The sequence below is a fragment of the Lethenteron reissneri genome, chromosome 30 (assembly GCF_015708825.2).
Source record: "Lethenteron reissneri isolate LAM-NWPU_2019-01 chromosome 30, ASM1570882v1, whole genome shotgun sequence".
In the NCBI taxonomy this organism is placed as follows: Eukaryota; Metazoa; Chordata; class Hyperoartia; order Petromyzontiformes; family Petromyzontidae; genus Lethenteron; species Lethenteron reissneri.
In genome coordinates this window covers 1,996,628-2,023,582 of record NC_083808.1, presented here as the reverse complement: position 1 = coordinate 2,023,582, position 26,955 = coordinate 1,996,628, and the positions used below count along the sequence as shown (strand labels likewise).

Sequence of the window (26,955 nt, the reverse complement as noted above, 5' to 3'; positions counted from 1 at the left end):
TCTGCGATGATTGATCGCCGCCGCTTGAGCTCTCTCTCGAGCACGAGCAAGACGAGCGATACGGACGGACACGCGGCCCCGCCAAAGAGATCCGCTCTCTCTGCCGATCCCCCCCACATCCCTCACGCTTTCTGCCTCCCTCCCCCCAGAAAATAAGTCGTTCATCCCCCCCACCACCACATTTTACAAGTGTCAACGCAGACGCTACCAACAGACGTGAAAATTAGCTCCGGTGTTAATTTAGTCAGCATCAAAGCCATTTTAGTCAAATCTTACTTTTAGTCAAATCTTACTTTTAGTCTGTGGATTTCACATCTTCGTTAATTTAAATGCAGGGTGCTTCAAAAACATGTTAACACTTCTGAGAATTTGCAGCAATACCACCTGGAGAAGATTCCAGGCACGTGTTGACAATGATGGCGAACAAGTGGAGACTCTTTTACTTTTTGAAGCCATTAACATACATTTGTTATCATGTTATAGTGTATTATACATTATTATTTCATGAAAAACGATCGTCCAAAAAAGTGTTAACATTTTTTTTTATGTACCCTGTAATGCCTCCAGTGTTAAATTAGCCAGCATTTGATGACTAAATCAAATTCCAGAGACTGAAGTTCCACTGGTTGCCGACAATCAGACTTAAGACTCAAAACTCTCAGATGCTGACCGACTGAACGGTGCGCGGAGCTAATTTTCGCGTCAAGTTTCTAACGGTCGGCAGAACCAGCGGTGTACAAGCTGGGAAGTCTGCAAAACAAAATAATAATAAATAAAAATTAACAGGAATTAATTTCGCAAATGGGCAAAGGTTCGTGTTTGTGTCGTGCGTGGAGAGCACCAGCAAGGTGGGTTCCACTCCATCAGCCGAGCCCAGGAGATGACCCGCGCGTGTTTTTAAAATTAAACTCTGCCGACCGGGTTACCGACGTTCCCACGCCCGGACGAGGAATCACCAGCGAAGAGCAGCGTGAAGATGACGGTGAGCTGGTAGACGGCGTGGCCCAGGATGTTCTTGGTCATGGTGCGCGACACGAGCGGCTTGTTGCGCCCGTACGGCCGGCGCAGCAGCAGCGCCTCGGTGGGCGGCTCCGTGGCGAGCGCCAGCGACGCCAGCGTGTCCATGATAAGGTTCACCCACAGCATCTGCACGGCCTTGAGCGGGGAGTCCTACGCACGCACGGGCGCAACGGCAGCGTCACTCGCTGGCCCGCCACGCGGACGCGGCCACAAGCTGCTCGTTATCCGAGTGTCGGCCCCGGGGTTAGGCCCCTCGTGGGGAAAGTTGTTCTCTCAAGCGCTTGCCACGCAACCGCTGCAGGCATCCTCAACCCACGAAGATGCCCGCGGTAGTTGTGGGTGGCGACAAAAGGGCTTTCCCATGTCTCTCTCCTTGTCGCCATGCCCGTCTCTGGGTCCTCTTCTCCGACACACTGCTGTGGGCATCTGCAATTTTTGAAGACGCCTACAGTGCTGTGTGTCGTTAGCTCGGGAGAAGAAATGCTCAACACGCGGCTTAGCCCAGACGACCACAATCTACATGCGGCACTGTGCGTACGGAGCTGGGGATGCGGGAGAGGGGATCTAGAGATGGATGTGAAGAGCGACGTGGGAGAGGCACCGAGAGACGTGGAGCAGGACAGAGAGGGACAGTCATAAAGATGCACGGAGAGAGACATCGGAATACACGGCGAGTGAAGTGTCCATTGAAAGTCGAAGCGACACGAATACAAATACGGACACAAAGAGTGAGACGCAGAGTCAGGCGTGCGCTGAGAGATACGTGGATGCTTACAGACACGCAGAGAGACACGGGAGAGAGACAGAGAGACACACGGAGACAAACCGGGAAGGAGAGAGAGGGACTCTCGCTGCTGCGGTACCTGCGTGATGCAGGCCCCCGTGAAGGCGACGATGACGGCCACCACGTTGACCGTGAGCTGGAACTGCAGGAACTTGGAGATGCTGTCGTAGACGTTGCGCCCCCACATCACCGCCTTCACGATGGAGCTGAAGTTGTCGTCCGTCAGGATGATGTCCGACGCCTCCTTGGCGACGTCGGTGCCCGCGATGCCCTGGTGGGCACAAACGGGGGAGCGTCAACCCCCCCCCCCCAAGTTTGTTTCTGCGTTCGGTGTTCGCTATCACGCGCAGGCTATCACAATTGCGCTATGCCTGACAGATTGCGTGTAGTGTGTGGCATTTACCCACTTAAGTAAGTGTGTATGCACGTTCAACTTCTTTCACACCGTACGTAGCCAACCGTGCTAATCGGAGGTGTGAGGACAACAAACTGAATTCTAAAAGCAGTTCGAAAGTTTTCAATCTAGATTGAAAAGTGCATTGCTCCAGTGGCTACCTAATATTGGAAGGAGGAGCGTTCCAGACGGCCGCAGAGTAATTTGAAGGTTAAGTTAAACGTTGCAGGTCTGAAAAATGTGAAACCGCGTGCGGCCATCTCTCTTTATTTTCGAATGATGTCACAGGATCCATAACGTCCTCTGGGAAGCAACGTACCCTGCACGCGCGTGTGTTCGGGTGACACCCCGGCAGTGAATACAACCCCGCTGGGGGTGAAACAGGCGGCAAAACACGCTACCACCCGGCTATCTTGCCACGGAAGCGAGATGTTAACTCCCGACCCTGACGCCTGCTGTATATGTGGAGTTTGCGTGTCTCCCTCCTTGTGGTCGCGTGGATTTTTGTCCGGATCCTCCGATTTTCCCCTAAACGTTTAGAATCAACATCACGCGTTTAGAGTCCCATAAGGTCTCAGAGTCCGCGGACCCGCTCATACGCAACCGATCCCGATTTGCACTTTGTGCGACTCGGTACTTTCGCTGCACGTACAGGGCGGGAAGCGAGGAGTCAAATCTCCCCCCTCGCCATCATGAGCACGTGGGTTAATCATATCGTGTTAATAATCATATCGTGCTCATAATATATAGTGTAAATAATATATCGTGTTAATAATATAGTGTTCATAATATAGTGTCAATAATATATCGTGTTCTATCTGACCTGGATGCTACCGATGATTAGTGAATCATTTACTGTACAATGCTGTACTTTCTTAAACATGCATGTACATTTAGATACATTTTATAAACACTCTTACAATGTATATTTACACTCGTAGAGATTAACCCTCCCAGCTCACGCGGCTGTACACAGAACCTAACCCCCGCGTACTCTGAGCCTTTGCTGTGTTTGGCTGCTATGAATGTCCACGTGACGAGCCACATTGCTGGGCTGTCATTTGTGGCCAGGTCGCTTCTGAAAAAGAGCCGCGCAGTTCAGCGGGGCCTTCCCCGGTAACAAAACAATCACGATAATCTCACCCGCCACGCCTCATAGGGCAGCCTATGAGTCAGCGGGCAGCGTGGGGCAGGGTATGGGGTGAGCAGGGCAGCACTTGGCCATAGCAGGGCAGGGCGAGGGCAGTGATACCATAATATTTATACCCCAGTCCAAGAGAACATGAATAACCAAGTCTGCATAAAACAATGTCTGGAGCAACTGGTAACAGGACAGCTGGCAGAACGAAGGGCAAACTGAGTCAGCTGTGTGTGTATATACAGTGTATATATACAGTGTATATACACACGTACAACTGGTTTATTTTGAGTCCCGTATGTGCTGCTTCTGTAGCTCCCGATGCCTTGTCTACAAATGTTTTCGTACACGTGTAGAATTTCTGAACAGTTTTCGGGCCCTCGCCAATCTACGCCGCAACGGCTACGGGGGTTGTTTGACCGTACTTCACCGCACCCCGCACGCCAGTGTGGGTTTGCAAAGGAGGGAGCGGGGGTGGGGGTAACCCAGGACCGGTCCAGACATCACTCGCCCTCCTGCCCACCCCCCTACGTTCGCTGGAGCGGGGAATCGAACCAAGGTCGTTGGGGTCACGGTGCGGTGCATGAACTGCCGTGCCACAGATCCTCCCGTGCCACAGATCCTCCCGTGCCACAGATCCTCCCGTGCCACAGATCCTCCCGTGCCACAGATCCTCCCGTGCCACAGATCCTCCCGTGCCACAGATCCTCCCGTGCCACAGATCCTCCCGTGTGAGCGTGTGGGTAGCGTCGCGGTCAGCGTCGCGGTCAGCGCGATGAACCCGATGACCCGGGTTCGATTCTCCGCTCACGGCCAACACCGGTGACGATTATCTGAACCGGTCCTGGGCCTCCTCTAGGTCGACTCAGCCTCACATTCGCTGTAACGTTATTTAAAAACAGGAGGGTCTCTCTACAAATCTGTCTGTCGCCTGATGATGTCGGCTGTAATTACTGGCGAAACGTCGTACTCGAATTGTAAATGTTGTGGGTTTGCTCTCCAACACACCGGTGCGCTGTACTAGTAGCGAATTGGCACGTTCTGTTTACGTGACAACCCTTACTAGTTGGCTGTATCGGGTGGTGGCGGGTTTAACGACACATTTATATTCACGCGATCTAACCCCAAAAATATTGGTCGCGAAACCGGACGTTGTTGAAGCAAAGAAATCCTCGCCGCGTTCACGGGACTTGTTCGGGAAGGACCTGCTCCATTGGGATGCGTGGCCAATTCCATTTTCAGGAGCGTCTTCCCCGTGGGTGTTTAGCATGGAAGAGTAGGCCAAGTATCCTCTGGAGGGGGCTGTCTCTTTCACTTGTCAGCAGTGGCGCGAGAGTAATTTCAGGGCTCTACCGTTACCCGTACATGTGGGAGGAGGTCGGATGGCTTAATCCTCAATTGTCCACGAAGGCACAGGTCCAGCAACCCACTTTTTGTTTTTCCATCACTTGGCCACCTCGCAGCCCAGCGGTGCTCGGAAATAACCACCGTATAATCCGTGACGGCTTCATTAGAACACTCTCTACAATCCACTTTTGATAGTTTGTGCATCCTCTCCCCATAGGTGGCTGCAGTATGAACTTAAGAGATGATTATTTTCATCCACTTAATCCGCCTACTCTCAACCAAAGCCGACTTTCTGCTTAATGAGATGTTGGCGGCTTACGGGCGGTGTCCAAGATAGATTATGTGCGAAGCCCTCTAACCTGCCAGCCTGCGAGATGGCCAGGATATGACAGCACAACAAGCGGGTTCCGTGAACCCGTCCCTGCCAAAGACTCTGAAACCCTTCGCTCATAGCCCACCATGGCGAATCCAACGTCGGCCTTCTTGAGGGCCGGCCCGTCGTTCGTCCCGTCCCCCGTCACGGCCACCACCTGCCGCTGCACCCCGAAGTTGCTGTCGATGATCCCTGCGGGGAGCCGGGGGGCGGCAGGGAAAGAATTGACGGGGGGGGGGGGGGGGAGGCGATACGAGGGTTGGGCGTTGAGAGACAAGCGGGCGCAGCGTGGCACGGCACACTGGCTGGGGGTGGGGGGGGGGTAGCTGAGAGTGGCGAGAGACGCGAGAAATGCTCGCCGAGTTGATAATTGGATGCTTGGAACGCTACCATCGTAGGCGGCGAGAGAGTGGAGGAATACCTCGCGTGTGCCGTACACTGACTCCACGTGCGCGTGTGTGCGGGGTGTGCGCTGTGATGCTATGTGCGGTGTGGGGTCTGCTATGCGGTGTGGGGTGCTGTGTGTGGTGTGCAGTGTGCGGTGTGTGATGTGGTGTCTGGTGTGTGGTGTGCGGTGTATGATGTGGGGTATGGTGTGTGGTGTGCGGTGTGTGATGTGGGGTATAGTGTGTGATGTGCGGTGTGTGATGTGGGGTCTGGTGTGTGGTGTGCGGGGTGTGATGTGGGGTATGGTGTGTGGTATGCGGTGTGTGATGTGCGAATTGCAGTGTGCAGTGTGTGATGTGGTGTCTGGTGTGTGGTGTGTGGTGTGCGGTGTGTGATGTGGGGTATGGTGTGTGGTGTGCGGTGTGTGATGTGGGGTATGGTGTGTGATGTGCGGTGTGTGATGTGGGGTCTGGTGTGTGGTGTGCAGTGTGTGATGTGGGGTATGATGTGTGGTGTGCGGTGTGTGATGTGGGGTATGGTGTGTGATGTGCGGTGTGTGATGTGGGGTCTGGTGTGTGGTGTGCAGTGTGTGATGTGGGGTATGGTGTGTGGTGTGCAGTGTGTGATGTGGGGTCTGGTGTGCGGTGTGGGGCGTGCGGGGTGCGATGCTGTACCCTTGACGAGCGTGTGTTTGTCCGTGGGCGAGGAGCGCGCCAGCACGCGCAGGTTGGGCCACACGCGGTCCAGACGCTCCTGCTCGATCTGGGGAGTGAGTGAACGGGCGGCACGGAGGTCAAGGTTCAACCACTGCCGTACGCCACTTTGGCTTTTTGGCATCTCACAGCCAGGGGTCGGGAATTCTTAACACGGTGGAGGCTTTTTGTGACCACAAATTACGATTCATAAACTTATTTTTTTATCAGATCGCTGTGTAGGTAAAGTTGTCACTTGCCTCAAACGTGCCAATGTATCGCTGCTCCAGAAATCTGATTTCTGGCAACTGTCTGATGACGCTGCCCGTAACGACCAACGCAATGTCGTTTAAAATTGTTAAAAGTCGTGAATTTCTCTCCAACAACAACAACGACGACATACCGGTGGTGCGCTGCTAAAGCAGGACTACAGTGGCACGTTGTGTTCATGTGACGACGTTGTTAATCGGCTGTTTTGGGTGCAGGAGTGGTGGGGTAACGACAGCGCATTGGTTTGCTACAGCCTCTGACGTCAATCCATACGGCCCGCGACCACGAGGACTGCCACCTGTCCAGATGATCCGTGGGTCATCCTGTTCTTGAGGTGGCTACCTGGGTTCGATCCCGACCTGATGCCTGCATATTTGGAGTTTGCGTGTCTCTCTCTCTGTGCTCACGTGGATTTTGCTCCGGATCATCCGGTTTTTCCTTCCACATTGAGAAACACGCTTTGAGAGTATTTGGCTGCTATAAATGTCCACACAATAAGTTACTTCTTTGGGCTGTAAATTTGTGGTCAGGTTGCTTCTGAAAAACAGCTAACCTGGTAAAATAAAATAAATAGTTTCTAGTTTAAATACTTTCCTAGTCCCGTTTTATTTTATCAGCTGTGTAATAACTCACCAATTAAGACAACGCATTTACTTGCGGTGCTCCCCCCTGAGATATTCTTATAACGACCCTACGTCCCGATTGTTTGTACCTCAGGTGGAAACCCGAGCGGCCCACCACTTGTTTAGGGCCCGCGAATCACGTTCATCCATCACTGCACTAATCGACCTGCCAGCAACACCACGTTTGCAATTCGAGCACGTGCAGTCACGAGTGTCACTGCAGTGTCCTCTTGCAGTGACGCACGTGATCGAGGTGTGCGCGTCCACGTGTGGCTGCCCGACAAAGACAATTTTGAGTGCTAATTGGCCCTTAACAAGGCAAAGGCTCCTCGCCCTTGTCGTTAACCAAGAGTCAAACCAAAAGGCAAACAGACTCGAGACCTTCATATCTCCCTCTGCCTATGACTGGCTGCCTCTCTTCATACAAACAACTAAAACAACACCCACTTGTTCTGTGCAGCGCATTGAGATGCGGTGGCATGAAGACGCTGTTTCAATCCGCAATGCGCTGCACTGAATTTCTTGAATCTTCCTTCAAGAGCCTCCTCCGAAGCCTTATTTCAGTTAATCATCCGAGAATCCGTGGGTTAAGGTGGAGAGGCAGCACTGCAGGGAGATGATCTTTACCACTTGGAAATGCCTCATTTACTGCTTGCAAGGCTGCCAGTTCGCGCATGCACACGCTCGAGCACACGCTCATTACGAGAGAAACAAGCAGCCTTATCCGCCGACCATCAATCAACTCGGTGGGCCGCACGCACGCACGCACGCACACGCGCGCGCCCACGCAAGCCACGTGCACGCCGACACGCGGCCACACAAGTGCAGGCGCTCGTCAACGCCGAGGTCTCCGCTTCGCTGTTTGGGCTGCTGGGGTGAGCGCTGTTAATCCGGCGCCTTTCATAGAGCGGCACATTCTAGTTCATTATCCAGCAGAGCCATGCTGAGTGGCAGGGCTCGTTTGCAGAAGGGTCCTGCTGCTGCTGCTGCAACATTGGATTTTTATTCTAAGATGCTTTCAGGCCAATTAATTGTTTATTATCCAAGTGCACATGCTTAGGGCTCCAAAAAGTTCTCTGTGCCATTGTGCGTGCCTCTGTTTGTCTCCGTTCGTGTCTCCGCATCTCTCCCTCTCTGCCCGTCCGGCATTATTTCTGCGTCCATGTCCATCTCTCTCTCCGTCTCTGTTTCTGTGCTTTTGTGTCTCTCTCCGCATCACTCCCTGTCCATTGTTAGGGGCCTCTCTTCCCCTAAAACTGTGCAGCTCTCCACCTAGCAGGATCCCAGACGGCTTCATCCATGCAGCACGGGTTAATGGTTTATCTCACGGTGGTGAGGTGCTATTGTCATGGTCCCTGGTGCGAGGAATGAACGGGGATCCTCCTGTTTAAAGCCCCCCCCCCCCCCTCCTTTTAGAGGATTTGTGCCTGAGGCCCTTCAGCCAATTACAATGTGTCATTGTAGTTGCCCTATGCCCTCTGCTACTCTATAGGTTAACATGTCAGTCTCTGCGTCTCTATGGAAGTCTATCAATCTCCATGTAGGTCTATGGGTTTCTAAGCAGGTCTGTGTTGCTCTATGTGAATCTAGGGGTCTGTATATTAGTCTGTGGGGTCTCTATATAAATCTAGGGTCTCTATGTTAGTGGGATTGTGGTGCAGCACACAAACCGCTGAGTCACCACTGACTACAGGTGCACGTGTGCACGCTTAGACTCTCACGGAACATATTCTCTGGGGTGGTGGAGGTGGCAGCGTGGGGGGGGGGGGGTGTGGGGAGCTGCAAAATATTTTCCAGAGCTCAGCAGAGGACAGCTCCGGCTGCGGTGGAGCCTGGCGCGTGCGACGCTCGCACGCACCTCGCCGTGCTCGTTGCGGATTCGCCGGTTGAACTCCTTCCCCTCCATGCACAGGAAGTCTCCGCCCGCGGGCAGGATGCCGCAGGCCGTGGCGATGGCGCGTGCCGTGTTGATGTTGTCGCCCGTCACCATGCGCACCGTGATGCCCGCTCGCTGGCACCTACGGATCGCCTCCGGGACCTGCGGGGACGGGGGAGAAGGGATTTTGAAGTCGAGACAAAGCGCACGTTCTATTAATCCCCTCCACTGCCTCCCGGTATCAGTCTTAGATAAACTACAATAGAGCCCTCGCCATTGTCAAGATCCTCCACACACTCTCCTGCCTCTCCACTCTCATCTCACTCTACTCCCCTCCACGCCCTCTCCTACCTCTCCCCTCTCATCTTACTCTACTCCCCTCCACGCACTCTCCTACCTCTCCCCTATCATCTCTAACCCGTGGACTGCTGGACCGCGCACATTTAAGTAGAGGGCGACTCTACAAAGCAAGGGTCACTCACGCCAATGCCAGCGACCGTTCCCTGGAAGAACCCAACTTGCGTCTCCCAATTCACCCAAACACCCTTCGCAACGTAAGACCTGTGAACATGAGCGACGTATGTATGCACGTTGAACTTTTTCCGCACCGTACGTAGCCAACCACGCTAATCGGAGACGTGGACATGAGGCGGCCCCTCCTCGTCCCCCGACCCCCCCAGAGGGGGCCCTCACCTCGGGCCGCACGGGGTCCTGGATGCCGCAGATGGCGACGCACGTGAGGTCGGCGACCACGTCGCCCTCGCTCTCCCAGTCCGGCGCACCGCCCGGCGGGAAGTCGCGGTACGCCAGGCAGATGGTGCGCAGGCCGTCGTTGGCCATCGGCTCGATGACGCTGCCGTTCACGTCCTCCCGGTCGCGCGCCCCGAACGGGGCCACGGTGCCGTCGCCTCCCAGCATGCGCTTGCACCTGCGTTGAGGGTTGTTGTTTTTTTTCGCTCCGTTAAAGTTTAGGCTTCTCGCGACCGGTGAAACACAGTGGCGGTGGTGGTGGTGGTGGTGGTGGAGGCGGTGGTGGCGGTGGTGCCGGTGGAGGTGGTGGAGGCGGTGGAGGTGGTGGAGGTGGTGAAGGTGGTGGAAGCATTGGCAGCCCCGGGGGGGGAGGGGGGGGGGGTGATGCGATGGTATTCTCGAGAGTCGCTATATTCCTTCATTCCATCGTTCCTTCGTTTGTTTGTTGGGTGGTAATCGCTCGCTGCGTGGGCAGAGCTGCGGGCTTTTTGTTTATGCGCGAGACCATTTGTCACGCGCTTTGAAGACGTAATGACCCGCGAAAGCTCGTTAAGAAAAATATTAAACGATTACAACGGTGAACCATCTGCCAGGGAGGGGAATGCAATTTGTGCTTATAAACTTGATATTATTTATAGTGATTTGTTTAACTTTTTTCTATTTTACGCTCCCATTGTTTATCGTACTCTTTGTTGCTGTCACTTGCTGACCCGGGCCCCACTGGACATCTGTGAAAAAGAGCTTCACAGCTCATTGGATTCCTCCAGTCTAAATGATAATTCTGATTCTGATGGGAGGGAGGGAGAATAACGATGGAACCTCAGAGTCTGTGTTCCAGAGGAGGGTTGGTGGACCACGAGATGGCGGTACAGTGAGTGGGTTTGTGAATCTGTCCGTACGGAGCTCCCCTCGTATGCACGATATATGGGAAGAAATTGTTATACATTTTGTTATTACCCATTATGATGATCATAAAGTATGGTGGCATCATACACATTGCCCTTGATGACCTTTTGATTTTGACCTCTACTGTATAATACTGTAGATCCATAGCAATCTGTACAGTCGACCCTAATGCAGTGAATAACAAAACCGGCCACACACGTACACAAGAACGCGCGTATATCATCGCAGAAGTGTTTAGTTATTCAAATATGTAAATGGCGAGATTTGGATTGCAGATTTTCATTATTGTTGCCTTTAGGCACATGCGAATAGCGCTTCCAATGTGTAAAGATACAAGTCCTCTCCATATGGTGCGACTCCCAGAGGCAATTGGCAGCAAGGTACTGTACCGATGAGTCCTAATGAGGGCCTGCTACGGCCACGTTCTCTCAACGCTTCGAGTCGGCGGTAACTAAACGACAACAATGGCCACGCACTCAGTTCTTTCGAACCGGTGGTCTGGGCAAGGCTGGGGAACTTCAGCACGCGCACTGCCGCAGCCCCCCCCCCCCCCCCCCCGGCGCGCTGACGACTCGCCGCGTGGTGTCGAGCAAATGCACCCACTTCTTGAGCAGGATCTCCGACGCGCCCTTGCTGTAGAGGCGGTATCCTCCCTCGGGCGTGCGGATGACGGTGCTCATGGACTTGCGCGTCGAGTTGAAGGTGTAGACCTTGAACAGCGCCTCCTCGGGCACCTCGTCGCGCACCGGCGCGTACTCCTGGCCCAGCTCCAGCACGAGCCCCAGCAGGGCGCACTCCGTCTTGTTGCCCACTTGCCGGGGCAGGCCGCCCTCCTTCTCCGGAGGCTGTGTGGTAGTGGCGGCAGCGGCGGCGGTGGCAGGGAGTTCGTTTCACGGTTCGTTTACATCGAGCATCGGCTCAGCACTGGGGTTAAGCGGACGCTGTCTCCGAGGTAGGGTACAGTCTGCAGATGTTTCACAGTTAGGAGGGGTGTGGGGGCCGATGTCGCTACGTGGCTCTACCCAATTAGGTAATTCGAGAGTGATTGACAAGTTTCAATTTGGAACGTGACGCCGGCGCAAATCCCCTCCTCTGTGTCGAATGACGTCACTATCTGCAAAGCAGGCTTTGCATCGTACGGTTTGGTTAATTTCACTCTCAGTATTTACCAGGGCGGCCGAACGGTTCGAACCGCAAACCTGTTGAACAAAAGGCCAACGCACTACTGCTCGGGCCTCACACGAGCCTGACACCATTAAACCCCCCCCCCTCCGAACCGCCCCCTTCGCCAACCACTGACCAGCGCGGTGAAGTATGATCAAACAATCCACATGGTCAACATCATTTCGCAAACTGTGAAAATTCCTGCTGCGTTATTATTAGGATTACGATTTATGTCTCAAATTATCAGTAGATCTAACAACGGGCCTCACTTGAGCCTGAACACCTCCCCCACCACCACCACCCATGTCCTCCCTTCCTCCAAGTGGCACGGGGTCACCCACCAGGATCTTGGTGGTGTAGGCCGAGTTGACGGAGATGCCGGTGACCAGGAGGTCCATGACAGGCTCGGGGATGACGTCGGGCCCCGGCACGCGGCGATGGTGCACGCCGCCCACGTACGCCTGCGCCACGGCCACGCGGTTCGGTGGTTGCGGTCAGTGGTTGGCGGTTGGTCGTCGGCGGTTGGCGATTGTGGTGAATTGTGGTTGGTAGCTAGTTGGTGGTGCTCGTGGTCTATTGGGTGGCGATTCACGGTTGGTGGTTTGTGATGAGCACCGTAGATGTGTCTGTATGTTAAATTTCTTTACCACCATACATAGCCAATCACGCTAATCGGAGGTGCGGGGGAAGGGCAACAAACTAACACAAGAAAAGCAGTTTTAAAGAAATTAGTTTTCAACCACTAGTACTAACATCGTGCTCGTGGTTGTAGTTCGTGGTTTTGGTCGGTGGATGGAGATTAGTCATTAGCGGTTGGCGGGCAGCGGTTGTCGTTGGGGGTTTGTGGTCGTTCGTGGCGAGCGGCTCACCTGCACCACCGTCATGCGGTTGGTGGTGAGGGTGCCCGTCTTGTCGGAGCAGATGGCCGTGGCGTTGCCCATTGTCTCGCAAGCGTCCAGGTGCCGCACCAGATTGTTGTCCTTCATCATTTTCTGCGCATGCCGATTTTGGGGTAGGGAAACGTAAAGTCAGCGCGGAGGTCAGAGACTCGGCTCGGAGGTTAGAGACACCGAGTTGGCAGCGAGCCGATCGATGGTCTGAGCTCAGTCACCAATGACTGCGCAAGAGAAACCTCCGTCGCGGTAAACGTGCTCGCGTATTCCACATCGGTTTGACTGACGAACGCAACGAGCGCTCTGTGCGGGGCAAATAAAAACGCGCGGTGCCCCTCGTGTGGATAACGAGGCCTGGCGAGGTGACTTCACAAGCCGTGAATGCGGTGTCGTGTGCTGGGACACAGAGTGGTGCAACAACGTAGGCCGCAGAGTTCCCAATGGAAATTCCTTCATTGCGTGATAATGCCGACAGCGCAACTGGGAGATAACAGCGAACGCAAAACAATGAAATAAAGAAAACAATGCCCCTGATATTAACATCAGGAGGGATTATGGAATTGAGTACTCGCTGTTACATCTCGTGACAGATGGAGACGTAAAATCTTCATCCTATTAATCACAACAGGAAATTGCGCAGTTCGCTAATCGATGTTGACTATGCAGTTTGGTTGATCATACTTCACCACGCTGGTCAGTGCGGGGCGGCTCTGACGTCACTCGCCAGTTACGTGAGCCGCGGCCAGAGTTTGAACAGCAATGGAGAGCCCTTCATCCAGCAGTGGATAGGCAAAGGGATGCCCATCTTAAACATCGATCGATGTAATAAAGCCGATCTCGCAAGGGCGGCTCAAGAACATGATAAGCGGGTGCCGAGAACCGTCAGCAGATGCGAACGAGGCGGCGCGAGATGTTTGTGTGAATCCATCTGCCTTCACCAGGGCCGTCTGCGAGACAGCGAGGGTGGGGGGAGTGGGGGGCCACTTCCCTCACCACTTTCACAGCGACCTCAGCGGTCGGGTGAACCGAGCAGAAGCCAATGGCAGTCAAACCGAACGCGCGAGGAAATAATAACGGCGACAAAAAGCGACAGCGGTAACGCGGCCGGCTCAGCACGCTCGGCACGCTCGCGCGCCCGCCCACTCGCGCGTTCATTCCGCGGCCGACAGCTCCTCTCTGCCCTGACGAGCCAGGGAGGTGATCATTTAAAACCCAACCTTTCTCTCCGTCGCTGTTGGGCAGTATATTTCAGCTCGGTTGTTCGTGGCACGTTGAGCTGAGATGAACGTGTTCCGACAATGTCATATATTCAGAAAAACTAACTTTTATCGAAGTTTTACAGTTTACCATGTGAGTCAAGTTTACCATGGGAGTTCAGTTCACCATGGGAGTCCAGTTTACCATGGGAGTCCAGTTTACCATGGGAGTCCAGTTTACCACAGGTTATAATGTGCACTGGTGCCTACTTTAATGAGGGTGATATTGGTATGTAAAATCAAGATTGCTTGATGTAACAAACAGTAAAATAAGGCCAAATAGTTTAAAGTGTTAGACCAATATGCACTCTTCGTGTTCATCCTGGGTAAACAAATACCACAATGGTATTATTACTGGTTTAAATAATTGATACGAAATAAAGGATACGTGAGAGATTATGGCAATGCATTTATGAATGGCCTCTGACTGGCGCCCATTAATTATTAACACAATAATAAATCATTAATACAAGAAAGCATTCTAGATTTGAAGCTTTCGTGACTGCAAGGATTCATACTCTTAGTTCTTTCGGTAAAGTCACGTAGGTAAAAAATGAAATTATTTTTATTATTTTATTTTTATTAATTTTAATTTCATTTTTTACCTACGTGGCTTTACCGAAAGAACTAAGAGTATACAAGAAAGCATCACCGAGTCTCAAGGCTGATTTCAAAACGTTCCTGCGTTGGGAATGATGTACGCAGGTCGAACTTCTTTTGCACCGTACGGAGCCAACCGTGCTCGTCAGAGATGCGGGGGGAAGAAAGCAAAGTAAGTCGCAGGACAAAACCCACATTTTGGCAGTCACCAATCCAAGCTCCCACCCCCTTAGATTCTAAATATCTGACGAGTTCCACCAACCCTCGCCTCCAAAGCGCTGGCACGTGGGCACGCACCCCACTGGAATGTCACGAGGATGGAGACGGCACCATCAAATCGTCGGTGGGGCCAGCGCGTGCACACGGGTCAGGCGATCAGAGCGCCGGCGTGACCTATATCCCGGCGTGTTTCACCCGCAGAGCCCTTGGAGTCCCCAATTCAACCCGCAAATGTCAGGCAAAACAATGGCACTTCAAACGCCGCTTTATTACAAAAAGCCTGGCTGCCTCTGAGCACGGGCGCGCATCATCGCGACGCACGCAATTACCGACACGGAGTCAACCCAACCAAGACGAACGTGACGCTTTTGAGTTCACCGTAGCGAGCAGCCGCGGAAAATGAACGTTTAGGCTGGAAACGCTGGAGGTGCAACGATTTGGGACCCACCGCCTCCAACCCAACCCCGCCACCCCCAGCGACGGCGACTTCATGATTTGCCAAGATCCATGCTTTTAGATTACTGTAGCTAGGAACTGAAGGTTGACATTGGTGCCGTGACGGTTGGCGATTGACGTTTTGAGAAACAGCCGATCAGTTGACCTGCAATGTAGAGGACACGTGTGGACACCTGGATTCAATAAATGATCGCAATCAAAGAGTCCAAATTAGATATTAAATATCATTTACTTATTTAAATTATGGTGAAGTGGCCCCTACAGCCTATAACGGCTGCAGGGGCCATGGGGACCCATCACATAAGACATGTTATATATTTTCTTAATCACAGCCTTTGTAAATCCACTGCTGGATGAAGGCCTCCCGCAAGCCATTTTTAGTCATGGGGGTTGTTTGACCATACTTCACCACGCTGGTCAGTACGGGTTTGTGAAAGGGAGGGCTAAACACGAATTGACAAACGTCGGATCTTACGCACGCGATTCTGTTTGTGTGCCGTGAGCTCAGCTCATCAAAATTAAATCTCTAATTCAACGCTCGTCGCCAAACCCCACATTGACACAGACGATGAACACATCAGCTGCAATAATAACAACAACGCAGTCGATTCACAAAGAAAACAATAATATTCTAGTTATGAAATATGTTTAGTTCGCTCTCGTTGACCCGCTGCTTTCTGCCGGCACGTGTCGATCGTAACGATAGCAGCGCAATTTTTCGCACTCTGCTTTCCCGCGGGTTCCTCGCTTGACCACGACGTCCCCACGGAAGGGGGGTTCCTCATCTCCGCGCCTACACGGGGACGCTCGGCGCTGTCCGCGCGAGCCGCCACTCAAAAACGAATCCGCGCAAAACTCAGAAACGCCGCGGTGATCGCGCAACCCCCGAAGCTCCCGAGATTGAGTCGAGACCTCCCGCGCACACCCGCCCACACCCCGGCGGACGACCCTGAAGAGCGAGAATCAAAGGGGCCGTGGCTCAATACACGGGAGATGTGTGTCAGACTTCACGAGGTGCTGGAAGCCGGGAGAGGCAAGGGGGGGGGGGGGTGATGGGGGGGGTTCCATTCATTGGCTACCACATTCAGATAAGCCCCCTCCCACCCACTCCTCCCCCTTAACTTGTATTTAGGAACTTGTATCTTGGAATCCCTGCCTCACTTGATACAGTAAATCTAGCTGTGACGGTCCCACCTGGTGACGGAGACTTGTGTTGCCTCCGAAACGTCGTAATTTTTTATTATTTTATTTCTATTATTACTTTTATTCATTTTAATTTTTACCTACGTGACTTTACCGAAAAAACCTAAGAGTATGAATCCTTGCAGTCACGAAAGCTTCAAATCTAGAAGTGATGGGGGGGGGGGGGTCTCCTAGGCCCCTCCGGGAGGCCAATCGATGACGTGGCGGCATCGTCAGCGCTCGGGCTCAGAAGGCAAAGTCAAAAGTTCGAGCCCCCAAGGAGCTCAGGAGGCCTCGGGTTTAATTAACAAAACAGTGCTGCGTGAAATATAAAATCGCATTAAAATCATATTAAACATAATTAGCTGAAAAAGCCAATTGCTATCTCTTTCTCATCTCTTAATTTTGTCTGCATCCCTCTGCGTTAATATTTATTTTCGTCGACAATTCTCTAATCTCACAACATGTATATATATATCGTTTCACAATGCTTCTGTTCCAACTGTCGACCTCTCCCGTCATCTCGCTAGGATATTATAAATTGGTAAAAGGGGGGTGGATGGGGAACTTGGACCCCCTCTCCCCCCAAAAAAATAACTCATCTCGACCGAGGGCCCCCAATAAGCGATCACAGAGGTCGCGACCTGCGGCTCCGAAGCTGCGTGCAGCTCTTTAAGGGCCGCCTAGTCACGTGATTTGTCAAGGGCTGCCGTCTCGTATTCACCACACGGTGCATTGCGACTCTTGGTGAATACTGAGGAGTTGTTTTTTTTTCCCCGAATTAAAAACAAAAGTCTCTCCTTGTTATTTTGGTTGCCGACCCCCACCGCATGAGGGGGAGAGGGGGGTAGCTGACTCCGTGACCCGGCGCTTATTGAGTCAATTTCAACTTCTTCCCGCAACGTGTTCCTTGAGAACACGCGGCAGGTAATTACATTCCTGCGCGAGGACGGTTGCATGGAATTCAGAAATTACGCGACAATTACACAACGCCACCTCGTCTTTTCCCTCTCATATTTTCTCGCGAAGAGGAATTAAGTAACGAACGTGGCGGTCGTCTGTGCAATTACTCGCTCCGAACGCGAATGTTTCGCAACATTGGTGTTCTTAATGTAATAACCGCAGGTCACAAAATGTTCTGATGAGGTAATAATGTCTGTTCGGTTACTAAGAATATCCACGAGCTGCGAAATAAATGAGAATTTTTTTAAAATATTCATCAGCCAGCCAATCATATTCTTGTGCCAAGCCTCCACAGCCCTATGGACATTCAACAGTAACTTGTGACCGAAAACACATTTCACATGAACATCTTAATTTTTTTATTACTTCTGGATTTTTTGTATTTTCTCGTAGAGAAGTCCAGAACGGCCCGCAGAAGCGGATATGACAAAACCACCTCAGAGATCGCTTCAAGTCACCTATCGTCCCACACGATGGCGGGCGGCACTCTCTCACTCGTTTTTGCCACTGAGCGTAATGTTCATGGCATGACAGTAAAACTGATCGTTTCTAAGTCTCAAGAGCCAGAATTTTTCGAAATAAATAGCAGAAATACATTGTTACTTAATTTTTTTTTATGCAGTCAATGGTAACCAGGCTGAGACCATAAACTCACTACACCTGAGAAGATGGTTTAATGACCAGCGGCTGCCTGGATTCGAACCCAGGTTCTAAGCAGTTTCAGACCAACGCCACCCAGCCACCTCATCACATTAATTGTTTTTTACTCGTTAGGGGCCATCCATTTAGTATGTACGCATGGAGGGGGGAGGGGGGGTCAACCCAAACGCGTACGCTTGCGTATGGGGGGGTCTGCTGACAATGTATGCATACGACACGGGGGGGGGGGGTGAAGCCTCGATAATAATTTGTCTACATTGGCCTTCAAATGAGTTAGATAGTCCGGCGGTGAACTATCTGTTTGCTTAAACACGTTCATATTATTAATCCTTGATCATTTCTGCGTGGATTACATATCGGTCGTTCTATAGAATTCAGGGGGGGGGGGGGGGTGCGTCAAGCAGACGTACGCAGGTGGGGAGGGGAGGTAAAAAGTCCGCGTGCGTAGAGGGAGGGGTCAAGTGTTGACGGTTGAAAGCGTTAATGCATCAGCTCTGTTCGTCGGTCTGTAACACGGGGTCAGGATAACGCTTCATGAAGATGATCCGATACTTTCTTCTTCACAGTTTTTTTTACTTGGGCTTTGCTCCAACAATCTCAGCATCTTTCCCCTCCCCCCCCCCCAACGCACGGCGTGAGCGCAAGCCCGTGGTCCCACGCTGGCGTACGCAGCGCCAGGCCGGGCGCCAGGCGTGGGTGCCGGGGTGTGCCCTGTACCGTCAAACGTGCCTTTGGCACAGCCAAGTTGAATCTCCAACACACATCTGGTGTGCTGGACCAGTAACTAATTGGCACGTTTTGCCTCCGTGATAAGCTTTACTAATTGGCCGTGTCGGGTGGTGGCGGGTTTAATGAGACGTTCACATTTACGGCATCTAACCCCAAAAATGGATAAGCTCATGCTTCTTAGCACGGTGAATGACCGTTACGGTAACCCTCCCCCACGTGACATCTCTACTGGCCGCCCCCTCCCCCCAATCGGAGAGGAGCCAGAACCGGTTCAGACACAGGGGGGGAGGGGGGGGACGCGATCGCACCTTGACGGAGTAGGCCAGCGCGATGGTGACGGCCAGGGGCAGCCCCTCGGGCACGGCGACGACGAGCACGGTGACGCCGATGATGAAGAACTTGACGAAGTACTGCACGTAGACGTGCGAGCACTCGGACTGCCACGGGCGGCCCTGCACCACGAACGTGTCGATCACGAAGTAGAGCACCAGGATGATGACCGTGATGGTCGACACCACCAGGCCTGACGAAGCGCACGCACGAGAACGACACACACACGGTGTGCGCCTTTAAGAGGCACATGCCACGCAAAAAACTCCCAGAGAGCAATGCGTTGAGCACCATCTAGCCTGGTAGTCGCCAGATTAAGTGATAATGTCTTTCGTTACAGACAGCGCTTTTTGTATCTACTGCTGGATGAAGGCCTGTCCATGCCATGTTGGTCGTGGAGGGGTTGTTTGACCGTACTTCACCACGCTGGCTAGTAGAGCGGGTTGGTGAAGGAGAGGCTCAGAGGACCGGCACTCGACACTGACGTTTGCAGTGGCTGGGAAATGAACTCGGATTATCGCTTTTATAAAACAGTGCGCTATGAGAATGAACTCTTGCCACGTTGAATGTGCAAGGGGCCGCGTCTGTCTATTGATAGACCCTGGAATATGGCTCACACAGCACGCTCGCCATCGCGTCCCACCAGAAAAATATAAATCACCAAGAGGGCAAGAGTAAGTAAACAAATACGACGTGACACGCCATAAAGACTGAGCTTCTGCATTCCGAAGACGCAGCACCATCCGAGGTCTTCACCCCTGTTAACATTTTCTCTCACGCTCCCTTGCGGGTGATGCAGCACAACGTTCCACCTGCTTCATTTCCAGCTTGGCAGAATGCGCGGAACCGGCACTAAGTGGCAGCCTTGGTGGCACGCGGCACTCACCGGCTTTGCCAATCTGCACGGCCAGTTTCGTGAGCTTTCCCTGAATTGGCACTCATCAGCTTTGCCAATCTGCACGGCCAGTTTCGTGAGCTTTCCCTGAATTGCCACTCATCAGCCTTGCCAATCTGCACGGCCAATTTCGTGAGCTTTCCCTGAATTGCCACTCATCAGCTTTGCCAATCTGAGTGGCCAGTTTCGTGAGCTTTCCCTGAATTTCCACTCAACGGCCTTGCCAATCTGCGCGGCCAGTTTCGTGAGCTTTCCCTGAATTGCCACTCGTCAGCTTTGCCAATCTCCACGGCCAGTTTTGTGAGCTTTCCCTGAATTGCCACTCGTCAATCTTGCCGATCTGCACGGCCAGTTTTGTGAGCTTTCCCTGAATTGCCACTCATCAGCTTTGCCAATCTCCACGGCCAGTTTTGTGAGCTTTCCCTGAATTGGCACTCATCAGCCTTGCCAATCTGCACGGCCAGTTTTGTGAGCTTTCCCTGAATTGCCACTCATCAGCTTTGCCAATCTCCACGGCCAGTTTCGTGAGCTTTCCCTGAATTGCCACTCATCAGCTTTGCCAATCTCCACGGCCAGTTTCGTGAGCTGTCCCTGAATTGCCACTCACCGGCCTTGCCAATCTGCACGGCCAGCTTCGTGAGTTTTCCCTGCAGCACAGATTTCTCCTTTTTGGGGGTAAAAGACTTCTTCTTGCGTGCACCACCGCTGCCATCCTCCACGGCGGCCTCAACGTCCCTCAGGGGTTCCAGCTCCATATCCACGTCATTGGTGGCTGGTTTCCCTTGGGGCCCGGAGACACGACAACGTGGAGAGAAGAGGAGAGAGGGGGAGAGAGGGAGCACGTGGAGGGAGGGGAGAGAGGAAGCACGTGGAGAGGGAGAGGGGGGAATGAGGATTTAGGAGCGTGTAAAAAATGGAGCATTTTTAAGCTGTTAAACATAAAACGGTCGCGTCGTTTAGTTTAAGACGCAACAAAGCTGTAAAGTTAACTTTAGAATGTTAATCAGCAAAAGACTGCTAAAATAACCGTTGTTTTATAAAAAAAAATATTGTTCCTTTTTGGATTCCTGTGCAGATGATTATGAATAAGTGTGTTGTGGTCTCAGATTGCCAACTTTCCCATGGTGCCTCTTTATTTTTGTTCAGTCTTTACGGGAAAAAAAAAATATCCACTTGGGAACAACGCAAAGCACACGCGCTCCAATAACGCGAGCGGCCTCGTGATGGTAGCGGAAATCCGCATTCAGACTCGGGTGTCCTTTAGCAGCACTGTAGAGTACATAACGTGGAACACATGCGCAGCCTTCACTGCAAACTCACTCCGGTCTGACCCAAGGTAGCGACGCATTTCGTTGTTGCTATTTCTCCGAAGCTTAACAAACGACGTTTGCCACGGGAGTGGGGTTCCTGCTCGGTTTTTTATTCATAACCACGATCCCGCTCAGGGTTCAGCAGCACCGCTGCATGCATATAAGAGACTCGGAATCGTTCGCTATATTTGAGTCTTGTCTTAACACCTCACCTCTGTAAAGTGGCCTTTGTCTCCCGCTAGTTCACCCTGCAGGCTCTCTTTATTTACTGATTTCCATACACGGCGCACATTGGGAACTGTGGGTGAATTGCGCGCCCTACGACACGTTAGTACCCCCATGGCATCAACACTTCGCTGCAATGGCACTTGGGGTGACAATGCGAATAGGAAAATGTTAACTGCGCTGGCGAAATTATGTTTAGAAAGAATAATAATAATGACGATGTTAATATTCTGCACGGAGCGACGATTGCATGATACAGGTTTGGATTAAACGGCGTCTAAAAGCGAATTCCATCTCAAGACGATGGCACGTGCAACAGGGACTTCATTTTTTCGCCTAACTTTTTCTGGGTCGCTGGTCGGAGCAAGCAAGTGAACAGCAGAGAGTCGTATACTGGACATAGTGTGCCGAGTGTGGAAAAGTACGTGTGCACGTACGTTCAACTTATCTCGCACCGTACGTAGCCAACCGTGCTAATCGGAGGTGCGGGAAATAGTGTATGGGTCGCTGAGCACAAAACGAACTTGGCTAAACCTGACCTCTGAAGCTGCATCATGGGGATATGGAGACATCGATAGAAGGCATTTACACATCGCTCAGAGAGAGTCACAGGCAGGGCGCAGAGGGGGGAAGGTTCTGAGCGGAGACTTCAATCTGGCAGCACAGGCGTCCCAGGAGGGGGGAGTGTTCCAGAATGCAAGAGCAGTAGCAGCAGCAGCAGTGGACAAGGAATTTATCAACGACGAACATTTGACTGACTGCTGAAATTGAGAATGCGGTCTTGGCAGTGACAATGTCTGAGCCTTCGGCCACGCCGTAATTGGCTGAAGTCTCTCACCTTGCCCCCTGAGTTCGGCTCAGAATGTGGAATGACACGTGGTGGGGGGGGGGGGGGGGCGGCACCAGCAGTGAATTGTGGTTTAACTGGCTCGATTATATTATCGGTTGACCCACCAAGGATCTCTCTGTTAGGACACGTGGTGCATGGAGGGGGTCGAGGGCACTGCCCCGCGATTCTTAGCTGCCGCAGATTGACTGCTGCTGTCAAAAGCGAGGATTGGGGGTGGAGGTCGTTTAGGGGTTGTGCCAGGGGAGGAGCGGGGTCGAAGCCTGGATTTTGCCGAGCGCTGCGTGGGTGTGAGCGCGTGGACACGTGGCTCACTGTCAACACCAGGGACGATTGTCTGGACCGGTACTGGGACTCCCCTAGGTCGACTCAGCCTCAAATGAGCACCTGGTGCGGTGTGTAAACATCGCCACTAGGGAGGCAAAGGCGGCCGGACGTAGTGCTGGCCATCCACCCCTCGTGTGCTTCATAGGTGCGACTCGCTAACAGCACTTGCCCCAACAGTGTTGAAGGCTATATGGGAGTTCCTCGTTTCTGTCTTTGTACCTGTGTGTGTACTTCCACAACTGTGCACCTAGCATGGCACATGCGCCGTGGCGACGTCACCACCACTTCAGTGGCAAACGGCGGTTGTTGATGCTGCTGCTACTGCTGCTGTTCCACATTTGCCTTGCTTCTGGCAAAAAATTGCACCCGAATTTAATTAACCACGGACATCAACGCAGAGACGAGAAGCAGAGGCGACGGGCGGCAGCCGCGCGCAGGAAAGTTGACGAGCGAGGCCAGGAGGGAGGCGACCGCGCCTGACACGCGGGGAGCGGTGGCGGGAGTCTCGAACGGCTGCCCATACGGCAGGAGGTGGACACCCGTTCTCCCTGGGACTCTCTTCTCGAATCGCCGCGATGCGATTCTAGAGTGGAACCGCTGCTCGCGACCCAACGAGCTGGTCGGACTGAATGACCCCCCCCCCCCGCCCGCCCGCCCTCTCGTGTGTGCGAGCCTTCGTACCTTCTTACTTTCTGAATCCGAAGCTAACGCGAAAGAGTATACTATACACGTATGCATTGCACCCATTGATTTAAGATAACCGATTCACTTTATGCCAAATCTGACGTTAAGTTGATCGTGCATTCAGACATTTTTTTTATTACGCGTAAAATCTTTTTTTTTATGTTTCGAGAAAGTCTGGAATTTGCTCGATGGAAGCAAACGGCAGCAATGTTTAATCTTTTGAGTCAGTTGTCTCAAGCAGACAAGTGTGGTGATATCACGTGATGCACGCACGGCACGAAACAAGGACCAATCAAACGATCACAATCTCACATTCTTGCTATCTAAAATCACCTTTTGCGTGCATTTCTATGACTGTTGCTACTCTTCTCTGTTTCCATCTCGCACGCATTTTTTTCTGTCGGTGAGTGTATCCTAATTTACAAGTGATACAATGGTACTAAGTGTATGTAGAACTTCTTTCGCACCGTACGTAGCCAACCGTGCTAATCGGAGCTGCGGGGGAAGGACAAGTGATAGAATGTTATAGTAAGTGATAGAATGGCAGTGAGTGATAGAATGGCTGTGATAAAATGGGATGAATCTGTGAAGTCTGCGTGGCCATAGTGCACGGGGCCCCTCCAGGTCGCCGTGCGCTGTGGAGTTCTCGTGAAGCGTGAGGCGTCCCTGCCGGCCGTACCTTGCTCCATGTCGCCCGTCTCTCCGGCTGGCTTCTTGCCTGAGCACACAACGCCACGGCATCACCATCCGCAGCTCCGACACGTCCGCCAACAGACAAACAACAACAACCACCTCCACCCCGCAGAGACATTACAAGCCTGTGGTGGCGAGATGTTAATTACCTCGCCTGGTATACAGGAGCTTGTGGGTTCGGTCCCGACCCTGACGTGTGCTGTATATTTGGAGTTTGCATGTTCTCCCCGTGGTTGCGTGGATTTTTCTCCAGGCCCATCGGTTTTTCTCTCCACATTCAGAATCAACGTCACGCATTCAGAGTATTTGGCTGCTATAAAAAGCCAACTTCGTTGCGCTGTCATTTGTGGCCAGGTCGCTCCTGAAAGAGAGCTACATAGTTCGGTGGGCCTTACCTGCTAAAATAAATAAAAAACATAATTTAGTTTGGTTTATAGTTGAGTAATTCTGTCGAGATTCAAGCGGTTGCTCGAAGACATTTTGACAAACAAGCGTTGGACGCTGAGTTCGGAGCACGCGACGCCACGGCTACGTGAGTGCGATGGCGCGCACCGAAGCAATTAGACGGTCACATTGGCAAATGTGATTTGCGACTTTGATCATTACCTGCTGTGTGTCGATAGTGACATTATAATGTGCGGTTTTATTGAGGGGCTCCTGCTGTGTTATCTTCGTGTGGTCTGGGGACTCTTTTGTTATTGTTTTTGCCGCCTTGCCCAATCATGATGAATCGGACCTATATAATTCATGTTTCTATTATTTACTTATTGAGTGACTCGCTTACCGTTTTCTCACATTGTGTACTGCTATCATGTTTTTGTATTGTCTGCTGTTGTAAATTGCTGACCTCGTCCCAACTGGACATCTGTGACAAAGAGCTTCATAGCTCATCGCATTCCTGCTGCACTCTAAATAAACATTCTGATAAAGATGCTGAGAAGGCATTCATCACGGTGGTCGGTATTTAGACGGAACACCGAAACGGTTTTTGGTAAAACGGCGCGAAGCAATGGCAGCGTTAAACATTATTCCTCACCGCGCCAGGGGAAGTCACCTCAACCGGAGCCGTGCACTTTTAAATCAACATTGAAGACTCATTTCTTGACAACTGCCTTTTGTGTGTTTCGTTTGTCGTCCTTCTCCCGCACCTCCAACGAGCACGGTTGGCTGGCAATGTACGGTGCGCAAGAAGTGCAACGTACATACATAAAACCACGGTGCCAGCACCCCCCAGTACGGAGCGCTGGGATCGTGGGGTGAAGAAGAGACACGAGCTAGAGGGAGCTCGAGCCACGGATCTGCCCTTGGGCGGAGAATTTGGGGCAGAAGAACTGCGGTGGGCCGAGGCCGTTCCGCATAGACCGGAGCCTGCATCCCTCCTCACGCGACGAACCAGACGTGAGATGATGGCGGCAAGTCTGGGGCGCAACGGCCGGTACTGTTAATGGACGAGACGTGTCGACTACAGTTGGGAGACTGTCGTCCTCATCAGCCTGGAGGTTCCGTCACGAGTGTTCATTTTCTCAACCGCCTCACTTGTGTCCACACCAAGGCTCTCGGATTGTACAATGACCGGAGTATATCGCGGTCGTGCTGCTCGCGGCTCTCCCACACGTCTTTGGGTTGCTCGGCACGATGTCCGACGTTACGTGGTGGGAGCTCCGTCGGGAACCGAATGGAGCGGGCTCACTTTCTCGCCTTGATCATCTCGCGTTATTTATGGCATTGTTATTTATCTCAAGATGATTACACTCATTTACCCAGGACGGCCTCACTGTGTCTCAAGACACTTTTTCAAGAGGGTCCTGTCAAGTTTTCGACGCAGGGGAACGGTGTCGCTATGTGTAATGCCTATTGAGTGATTTACAGGTGATTTTTCAACCATTAGATGTTGAGTGCAATACCAGCGACATTGTATTAATTTCTATGAGAAGAAACCAGAGAACCCAAAGCAAACCTATGCAGAACAGGGGGAGAACATACAAACCCCACACAGAAATGCAGGCGCCTGAGTGGGGAATCGCACCAAGGCCCCTCTTGTTGCGGAGCACGAGTGTTGACACTGTGCCAGAAAAAAATGTATAACAGCATCGCTCTATAATCAGCAGCAAGCAACAATGCTCGGCACAACCCACAAATCCCATCGGAGAGCTGCACAATCGCTCATTCCGCGGTGCAGCCCGCGGAGCGATGCGGGCGATTACTCTCTGGACAATCTCCGCCGACGATGCGGAGCCGCTCACGGAGAACCAATGTGAAGTTTAAAGGATTATCCACACCGCAGTGGCGCCTGCATCAGATATCGGGGATGAGTGGGCAGCGGTCAAAACCGCCGTTGGCGAGCGAGCGCGCGTGTGGGTTACCTGCGTGTGCCGAATGCCCCTTGCTGTCGGGGCGACCTCCACTCTTATTGGTCGCCTTGGCGGCTGAGCGACACACACACACACATGGCGCAGGGTGAGAGCGGTGCATGCGTCAAACGCTTTCAATGCACGGGACTTCAAGGACCTGTCTACTGATTGGGACTCGATAATTGGTTTTTTACCCTTCTATCTGGCAACAAAACTGACACCTTTTTACAAGGAGTCATGTTTGCAAAGACCACAATACCTGCAGTCATAATGAGGTTCCAATGGTGATTGGGACTCGTTGCACGGCGCTGGGTTCCAACCTTTGTTTTGGAGCTCTCCCTAATCCCTCCCAGCGTTAGGTGGTGTCACATTAGCAGGGATTTATGTGACTTCGCCCCCCTTGAAAACCAGAGCCCCCCTCTCTCCCCACCTACTTTCTACCTGCAGAGAAAATGGCTTGCAATCAGAAAGTTGCGATTTCAAATTCTGATTGAAGTTTGACTCAGACCATCATCCCTCCAGGGTCGATACAGTAATACATTCTCCACTGACGTCTACCATGAGTGGGAATCGAACAAGGATCCCTAAATACTCGTACGCTCGACGCACAC

General features: G+C 52.3%; 1 protein-coding gene across 6 annotated transcripts in view; it reads right to left on the bottom strand.

Moving 5' to 3' along the window:
* Positions 1–26,955, bottom strand: part of LOC133349383 (plasma membrane calcium-transporting ATPase 2-like) — a 94,394-nt gene that overhangs the window by 17,096 nt on the left and 50,343 nt on the right. For all 6 annotated transcript variants that reach the window (XM_061562763.1, XM_061562766.1, XM_061562762.1 and 3 more), the window contains 13 exons: positions 26,357–26,419; positions 23,980–24,018; positions 20,515–20,688; positions 18,991–19,205; positions 12,594–12,716; positions 12,066–12,185; positions 11,164–11,405; positions 9,598–9,832; positions 8,887–9,066; positions 6,118–6,205; positions 5,142–5,248; positions 1,884–2,075; positions 957–1,170 (listed from right to left, as the gene is read on the bottom strand). In XM_061562763.1, coding sequence (XP_061418747.1) covers positions 957–1,170; positions 1,884–2,075; positions 5,142–5,248; positions 6,118–6,205; positions 8,887–9,066; positions 9,598–9,832; positions 11,164–11,405; positions 12,066–12,185; positions 12,594–12,716; positions 18,991–19,205; positions 20,515–20,688; positions 23,980–24,018; positions 26,357–26,419 — 1,992 coding nt within the window. The remainder of the gene's footprint in view (positions 1–956; positions 1,171–1,883; positions 2,076–5,141; positions 5,249–6,117; positions 6,206–8,886; positions 9,067–9,597; positions 9,833–11,163; positions 11,406–12,065; positions 12,186–12,593; positions 12,717–18,990; positions 19,206–20,514; positions 20,689–23,979; positions 24,019–26,356; positions 26,420–26,955) is intronic.